The sequence below is a fragment of the Rhincodon typus genome, chromosome 9 (assembly GCF_021869965.1).
Source record: "Rhincodon typus isolate 14 chromosome 9, sRhiTyp1.1, whole genome shotgun sequence".
Lineage (NCBI taxonomy): Eukaryota > Metazoa > Chordata > Chondrichthyes > Orectolobiformes > Rhincodontidae > Rhincodon > Rhincodon typus.
In genome coordinates this window covers 71,953,697-71,962,921 of record NC_063340.1, presented here as the reverse complement: position 1 = coordinate 71,962,921, position 9,225 = coordinate 71,953,697, and the positions used below count along the sequence as shown (strand labels likewise).

General features: G+C 38.1%; 1 protein-coding gene across 1 annotated transcript in view; it reads left to right on the top strand.

Annotated features, from left to right (window-relative positions):
• Window positions 1-4,146, top strand: part of LOC109915512 (formin-2-like) — a 364,588-nt gene extending 360,442 nt beyond the window's left edge. The window contains exon 4 of the mRNA XM_048601488.1: window positions 3,083-4,146. Coding sequence (XP_048457445.1) covers window positions 3,083-3,133 — 51 coding nt within the window. The 3' untranslated portion in view covers window positions 3,134-4,146. The remainder of the gene's footprint in view (window positions 1-3,082) is intronic.
• The last annotated feature ends 5,079 nt before the right edge of the window (window positions 4,147-9,225 follow it).

Here is a 9,225-nt window from a genome sequence, read left to right as displayed (position 1 = left end):
AAAACTGATGAAGGGTCTAGGCCCGAAACGTCAGCCTTCCTGCTCCTATGATGCTGCTTGGCCTGCTGTGTTCATCCAGCTCTCCACCTTGTTATCTCAGATTCTCCAGCATCTGCAGTTCCTACTATCTCTATTGTCCAGATCTTGTTGCACTTGGACATTGACTGCTTCACTGTCTGAGGGGTCATGTATGGTGCTAAACATTGTGCAATCATCAGAGAACATCCTACTTCTGACCTTATGATGGAGGGAAGATCATTGATGAAGCACCTGAAGATGGTTGAGCCTAGACACTACCCTGAGGAACTCCTTCAGAGATGTCCTGGAGCTGAGCTGACTGACCTCCAACAATCACGCCCATTTTCCTACGTGACAAGTAAGAGTCTAACCACCAGAGTGTTTGCCCCCTGATACCCATAGTTTCCATTTTGCTCCGACTGCTTGATGCCACACTAGGTCAAATGCAGCCTTGATATCAAGGGCTGTCATTCTCCCCTCACCTCTGGAAATTCAGCTCTTTTGTCCATGTTTGACCCAAGGCTGTAATGAGGTCAGGAGCTGAGTGGCTCTGGCAGAATCCACAGTGGGCGTCACTGAGCAGGCGCTGCTTGATAGCATTATTGATGACACCTTCCATCACTTCACTGATGATTGACAGTAGACTGACAGGGTAGTAATTGGCTGGGTTGGATTGTCCTGCTTTTTAATGTACAGGACACACTTGGGCAATTTTTCACATTATCGGTAGATGCCAGTGTTGTAACTGTACTGAAACAGCTTGGCTGGGGAGTGGCAAGTTCTGGAGCACAAGTCTTCAGTACTATCGCTGAAATGTTGTCAGGGCCCATAGTCTTTTTTTTCTTTATTCCTTTATTCATTCAGGGGATGAATGCGTCACTGACCAGGCAGCATTTATTGCCCAGAGGGCAGTTCAGAGTCAACCACATTGCTGTGGGTCTGGAATTAGTGAACAATGGATGCACGGCCATCGTTACACTCTTAATTCCAGATACTTATTGAATTCAAATTCCAGCATCTGCCATGGTGGGATTCGATCTGGATCCCCAAAATGTCATCTGGGTCTCTGGATTAACAGTCCAGCGATAATACCACTAGGCCATTGCCTCCCCCTTACCGGATACCTTGCAGTACCTGGAGATGGGCATTTTCCTGTATTTGAGCCAGATTTTACACTTTAAAATAATGATGCTGAGGCCTGCTGGAAACATGATACTGACTTTATAGCACATTCGCTGAGTCAAACTTTTAATGAACGTTGAAATTAATGAACGTGAAAATAATTTAGTGCATTTAAAGAATGTGTTTCCTTTCAATAATCAGGTGGGAGATGGGTCAGCAATGGCCTCGTGGTATTATTGCCAGACTATTAATCCAGAATTTCAGCTGTTATCTGGGGACCACATGGATGGTGGAATTTGAATTTTTAAAAAGTCATCTGGAAATAAGAATCTACTGATTAACCATGAAATCATTGCTGATTGTCAGAAAACCTCATCTGGCTGACTAACGTCCTTCAGGGAAGGAAATCTGCCAACCTCACCTGATCTGGCCTATGTGTACTTCCAGATGTATAGCAATTTGGTTGACTCTGAAATGGCCCTACTAAGCCACTCAGTTCATGGGTAGCCACAGATGGACAGTAAATGCTGACCAGCCAGCATTGCCCATGTCGTATGAGTGAATAAAAAAAACTTCAGTAAAACACCTAATGCTCAAACAGAGATCTTGTGTTGCATCAGCTGAAAAACAAGTACATATTAGATTTCCTTTGGTGTACTTTACCAGTGCTTTGAGTTCAAACTAAAATTAAATTCAGGAGAACTTTGTTAATAAACTTGCTTTCTTTTAAGCTGATATTGTAATAAGCATTGCACCTCCAAAGAAATGCACAATTACTCAAATAAAGTAAAAGCAAGTAACTGAGAGACAGCAATAATATGCCTCAGGATCCTGACTTCTAGGTTTCACTATAGAGGTACAGTGTCTGAAAACTGGACTTTTTTATTCCGATTGTTTTGAGTTTTCATTAAGTATTTTGTATTTTCTATTGTGATACAACTCTATGCTTTTAAATATTTTGGCCCAGGAATCTAGCCTTCTGTTTCAAGTATTTCAGTAGACCTAGAGTTATAGAAAACCTTGCTTATTGCTTTCAATTTACCTAATGTTCCTAGTCCAGTATCCTCCAGCGTTTAGTAGAATAAACTAATATTGTAAGCTGTAGTGATAAACACAATAATTCTGTGGTTCTTCAGTTATTATTCATCAAGTACATATAGTTGCGGGAAAAAAAAGCATTCATTCATCCTCTTCTTATCACTGGCCCAGCAATAGGGTTCATTGATATGAATGCTGCAGGAGGTTCTTCAACTATTCCTTCATGGTTTTACGTTTTTTTTTCTTTCAATGTCCTAAAGGCTGTAGGAAAGATGCTTGTAAGGATTACTGTCCTTCATCGCCAAGGTAAAAGGAACCTTTGAAATATGTGTCTTTCAGATGTTAAATAAGGTGACAAATGTATATACATTATAAGAAACAGAATTTCTGTGTCCAACCCTTGGAAGGTCAGTCGCCCCTATCAGATACCAGAGATCAGCCTTTTTTATAAAAGAATTTCTTCTATCCTTATGTTGTTTAATGTCAAATTATATGTAATAATTCTATAATTTAGCCTTGTTATACCTTTATGACTTTAGCCAACAGTTCCTGGAGGGTCCCCTGCTGTTTTCAGACAGAAGGGCTTGAAGAGTGTGCAGTATTTGAAGTGGCCCTGAGTTCCTTGTGAAAACATCTCAAAATATGTAGTTTAGGAACAAAAACAAAGTTGCTGGAAAAGCTCAGCAGGTCTGGCAGCATCTGTGGAGGAGAAAACAGAGTTAACGTTTCGGGTCCGGTGACCCTTCCTCAGAACGATTTACAGCATCCGCAGTTCTTTTGGTTTTCATAAAATATGTAGTTTGTCTTCTATTGATTCATCTGATTGCATTTGTGTTTATATTTGTATATTTGAGTCATTATATAACATTAAAATTTTAATCACTTTTTTATTTTTGTTTTACAGAAAGCAAAAGTGACCATGAAAGACAAGCGTGTTAATGACACTTATCCTTAGGAACTAAGAGTAGATGTGTAACATCTTTCCCTTCAACTTTTATGTTTGTACCCATGTAATGGCACATATCTCTCTTTTATGCCATTACATAGAGGAGATGTTATAACTGTCAATTTTATTGATGATGTTCAGCCATATTATTGTACGACTCTTTACATCTGTTACTTAAAGGGCATCGCATTCACTGACTGCATGCTCAATAGAGAAGCAAAATCTTCTGAAAAGTATTTCAAAGCAAACTTTGGACCTGAGGGGATGCTGGAACTTTCAGGTCTTTCATCAGTAGCTAATGAACTGGGGACTTGTTGATGAGGACAACACAATCAGTGGTTGAATTTGTTTGTTCCTTCCACTGGCAATGTGTATTTTACATCAAATATATATATCTATGTTCCAGAACAGAATTAATTTAGTCATTTGGACAGATTCTAGATTTTTGTCCAATGGATAAACATTAACAATGCATGAAAAATAGAACAATTATTTTCTTAAATAATACTTTATAACCCCTGACTTGATGTACTCAACAAGGTATGAGCATGGGCAAATTTCATGTGAAGGGATAATCAACTCAATTAAAAGTTGCAAGTATTTTTGATTTGGTTAGGATGAGCTGTGAAGGAGATTACAGGTTGCCTGTGGTAAACATTTCCTAATATTAAGGTGGAGCTTTGTCTGCTGGGGGTGGTTCTGGCACTGAAATGCACTACTGTTCAGCTTTTGCTAGGATTAATTCTAAAGCTATTATAATAAACATTTATCAAACACCTCATAGTTTTTTTTGTGTTTTTAATGTAAATTTGGTGTCTTACTGCTGTTCATAAGACAAGATATTAAATTATTTAAATGTAGGTATATAACAGCATGTCGACTTTAGATTCTATTGTGTCAGGATAACTTATATTTGTATAATGCTGTAAGTTGACAATAGTCTGTTAAAATCGCCAAGTGCAATACTGTATTTAGTATTTCTATTTGGAGTATTTCACAACTGTTAATTTATATGAAATGTACTGTAGGTTTTTTCAGATAAATAAAATTTGACTAATACTGAAGTGTTTTTGTGCAATGTTTAACCATGTTGTTCCCTGCTTAATCAATGCAAGAGTAATGTTTGACGAGAAAAAGTACAAAATATTGTGGATGATCAGGGTAATTTAGCTCAGTTGGGTGGATAGCAGAGTTACAAAGAGTTATGCTGACAGAGTGGGTTCAGTTACCACAAAGAATCCTCCTTCTGAACTTCTCCCCTCACCTGCAGCGTGGTGACCTTCAGGTTAAACCACTACCAATCATCACTGTCTAATGAGAGAGCAGCCCAAGGCCTGGTAAGACTATGGTAACCACGCCTACTGAAGATGACGCGCATCTGTAATAACTGATAAAATTCCAAATACTCATTTGACTTGAAGTGATAACTGTTTCACTCTCCATAGATGCTATCAGATCTGCTGGGCTTTTTCCGACGTATTCTACTTTTAATCAATCTTGAATAGTTTTTTTTTTCTGTTTGCAAAGTTTAAAGTCAAACCCCATTAGTTTGAATTACAGCCTTTATTTCCAAACCTACCATTTTCTTTCCCGCAATGTGAAACCTAAAATTGAAAACTCAGTGCTTAGTAAACTTGATGTCTGTATCTCCCCAGATACAAATTGAGACCTTGCCAACAATCTGCAAGCAGTAAACCCATCTTAATCAGTTGTCCTTCAGAAGAACTAGCAAGAAGCCAAACTAAAAATTTGAACTTTCAAATATAAAAGTTAATGTTAATGTTGCAATTCTCTTGAGATGCCCTAAGTGCAGTTTAGCATATTTGCAGTTGAATTTATGGCATACTTGTATCACACATTCTAATCACTGCACATTAACATGAGGTTATGGTCTATAAATTAATCAAGTCCACAGCAGTAGAATGGACTGAAACACAAATGGGCTCATTTGTCATTATTACCTGTGGTGATTAATCTGATAGTGAAATTGCTCATGTCACATGAATACGCTAGGTACAAAATCTTAAAAGAAGGATAAGCAATCCATTTTGGGACAAAAGGATGTTAGCATATTTGAAGTCCATGCTTTTGTGTTTGGGTTATCAATGGCTTTCTGTTTCAATTGTGATATGTGTCAACACTAAAACTCAAGTGTATTGTATTTTTTTTGTTCTGTCATTCGATTGTGTTTGTAGAAGCAGCTTTGTTTCAGGTTTTTAAAAATATCTAAATTACCACTTTTGTATTTTAGGTATAATTTTGAGTTTGAACACTGCATTCCCCCCTTCAGTTCTTTTGCCTTTACGTAGTGGGTGTTTCCGTATCAGTTCTGGTTTTCACACATTTACAAAAATGACTCGTGCAAATTTAACAGGGCCTCAAGCAAGCTTTCAAAACAAACTTGAAAGATACAAAAGCCATTTAGGGAGATTCACCCAAAGGTTTGGAAACAGTAGGCATTGAATAAAATTGCATTCTTTTGGCAATAACACTCTATATCATTACTTGGTTTGCAAAACTTTTCTAAACATTTAAAACATAACAGTATATTTATTTCCTGACCATGTTGACATGAGTCGCACTTACTATGTGACCAACCACATTGTTGGACACAAAAGCCTACAGTGTATAGTTTTGTATCTGTAGTCATTAGCTTATCAACTGCCTTTCTTTCCCATTTTAAAAGTCAGCACTCGACAGAGCAACAATGTGCAGTTATATTTTTTAAAGCACCAATCCTTGTATGTTTGTCAGACGTTAGTTGTACTATACACAGTGATGAGCGAATTCACTTCTATGAAATAAAAGCTACAACTCTTTGTAAGGTATGTCTCCACTAAATGGTCCCAAATGTAAGATGTGGGGTCAAAAAATTGAAGCAATAATTTTAAACATTTTATTGCCTCCCAACGGTCCACTATCCTTTTGGAATCGGGTTACGTGTATATGAAGAAATAACTCTGACTTACTTTGTCATTGCTGATTGAAAATCATGCGGTCCTGTAGAATGTCAGTAATGAAAGTGGAAATATGAGCTAATTTCATTCAGTTGTCAGTGACCAATGTTTTAGTGGTTGAGAAATGAATAGAAAATATAATTTTGCTTCACTTTCTCCTTCCAACATTTATAATTGAGGGACAATGTGGAGACTGGTAATAATGTCTGTGAAATCTGGGAGGATTTGAAGTCATTGCAATAATTGAAGAAGGAAAATATTTGGCAACTTATCTCTTCAGTGAAAATGTACTATCAACTATGTAGCATGTTCATCTTTCTGGTCAACGATTGTTATTATTTTCAAAGAGATAGTAGACTATCAGGAGACAACCAGACTGATTTTCCATTTTAACAGACCATGTAGAATGATGTAGAATTTTACAACACTTGATCCCACTAGTCTATTTCAAAATGATACAGCACTTAGAAGCAATTCAGCCCATCTTGGTTGTGCAAGCTATTTAAGTTGACAAGTGATTTATTGCCACACTCCTGTGCTTTTCCCTTTGAAGATGTATCTGATTCTGTTTGAAATGTTACCACCACTAAGATAGTTTATGTTCACCTCCGTAACATGATTCAAATTTGCCTCTGTGTTGGCCTTTGATTATCTGCTGAAATCCTCACCTGGCTTTTTCTTACCTTCAGACTTAACTATTCCAACACAGCCCAGCCAGCTTCTCTACGTCCACATTCCACAAGTTTTAGATCATTCCAAACCTCGCTGGTCATATCCTAAATCCCAGCAGTTAAATCCTATTCATCAAATTGTGTTCACTGATGGGCATTGGCTCCCACAAGAGCAGCATCTCTGTTTTAAAATCCGCATCCATGTTTTCAAAACCCTCCAGATTCCTTTTCCCTCCTCCCTGTGTCTGCAATCTCTTTCAGTTTCATAACCATATCCCTCCCATGACACATGCCCCCACTGTGCTAAGGCACCTGAACTCCCTGTGACGATACTGTCACTTTAAAAAGGTTATTCTGTCCTGGGTTTTTTTTTGAAGAGAGGTTGTAAAGGCAGAAGTAACAAAGTGGCTAGGGAGCCAGCTTGAATCAGTAGTGTTTCTTTGAAAACAGTTTAACAATGGAAGGAGGGTAGCCATTTCTCCGAGAATAAATTATTCTTAACAGATTCTCTCTGAAATCCCTCCTGCCTGTAAGAATCTGTGTTTGAATTTACCTTTTTGCCAAGGGTTGTTGGAACAGTTACTTAGTTGAGTTGCTGTATTGGGTCGGTCAAGTTTTCCAATAAAGTTATTTTAAATTCCATTTTCTTTTGTTCATGTTTCAACTAAAGTGTTTAAATTCTGTTTTGCTTAAAGCCAAGTCGTTTGATCAATTGCATCACACCTGGAACACCCACTTCACATCTACCTTTAAAATAAGGAAAGGTTAGGGTCTAGGTTGCCACCTTAAAATATTTTGAGGGGGTCTGGCCTGGTCCATAACACTCTCTCATGTTGCACATCCCCAGTTTTGGTCATTATGCCATTGGTGGTCTTGCTTCCAAGACTATGAATACCCTCCCTATTCTATCTTCTTACTTCAATTTCTTAATTCCAAACGCTCCTCAAAACCTACTTTGACCAAATGTTTTGTTCACCTGCACGAATATCTTTTCATGTAGCTCCTTCCCAAATTGTGTTAACAATTCTGTGAAGCATCTTGGATGTTATAAAGACTGGTATAAATGCATGTTGTCAACAAATCCAGTCCTTTGTGTAATATAGTTCAGATCATAAATCGGTGTAAAAATAATTCCTCAACTCTGCTCTTTCGGTTGTTAGTCATTTTCGATCACTCTGTGCTGGTTACCAACCTTGGTCCAGAAAGTCATTTTTCTTATTTACTGTATCATAATTGCTCATGACGAACAAACCTCCTTTTATTCTTCTCTGTTTTCATAGTAACAGCCCAAGTTTCTCCAGTCTCCCCCTAGAACCAAAAAGGTGTAATTTTTGTGTTATTTTGGTAGATCCATTCTGCAGCTTCACCAAAACCTTAACTTTGTGACTATGCCCTTTGGCCCTGAGAAATGACCTTTCTACATCTATCCTGTCAAGTCCCTTATGTACCTTCGTACATTTCAATAAGGTCACCTTTCATTCTTCTATATTCCAATGAGTACATGCCCAACCTCATCCAGCTCTCCTCATAAGACACTCTGCATACCTGTTATCTGCCTGGTGAACCTTGTCTGGACTGCCTCCAATGCCAATATACATTCCCTTAAGTAAGGGTCTTTAGTACTCTGTAGCTTTCCCTTCCTTCACACCTGAATAGTTTTGTCTTTCAAAGTTACCCATTGACAATGTTTATGTTCCATTTGATCCTTGTCCCATTTTAATACTTTAAACCAAACATTCCATTCTTTTCTCCCTTGTGCATTCATCTAATGTTCCCTTAAATGGATATGTTATTTGGGTTTCCCGCCCAGTGTCAGCAATAAGAGACCTGATGGATATTCATAGAGCATCATTCACTTGCCATCAAATAACTGCTGTTGCATTTGGATCAATAACCAGACAAGGAATAGAACCACAGGAGAGCTGAGGCAATATTTTAAAGCAGTCTGTTGTTATGATGTAGAACGTGCTGTCTGTAAAGGTAGTCACAACAAATTCAATAAAACTTTAAAAAAGGCATTAGATGTATGCTTGGAGAGGAAACATTTACAGGACTGTGGGGAAAATATGAGAGAGTATTGAATAGCTCTAAGAGCCAGCACAAGCATGAGAGGACAAATGGCCTCCTTTGTGCTGTGTGATTTTATGAAAATACTTGGTCTTGTTTTTAAATTCTTCCAGGGCATTGCTCCAGTGTTCTTCTGAACTCCTGCCAATCCATCATTGAAGTTTACATAATGTATCCTTCCAACTATGGTCTATTATATGGTTTCAACAGTCTGACGACCCATTCATTCCCACAGCCCCTCCACCCCCAACTCCCATAATACGATGCTTAATTTGCGCATCATGACATTTGATGATAACCCCTTTACCAGAATTCCTTGAACACTATCACTTTCACTATGCTTTCTCTTCCTGTCCATCCCCTCCTATTCAAAACCCACTGCCCTCCCAGTTTTGTCAGAAATCAC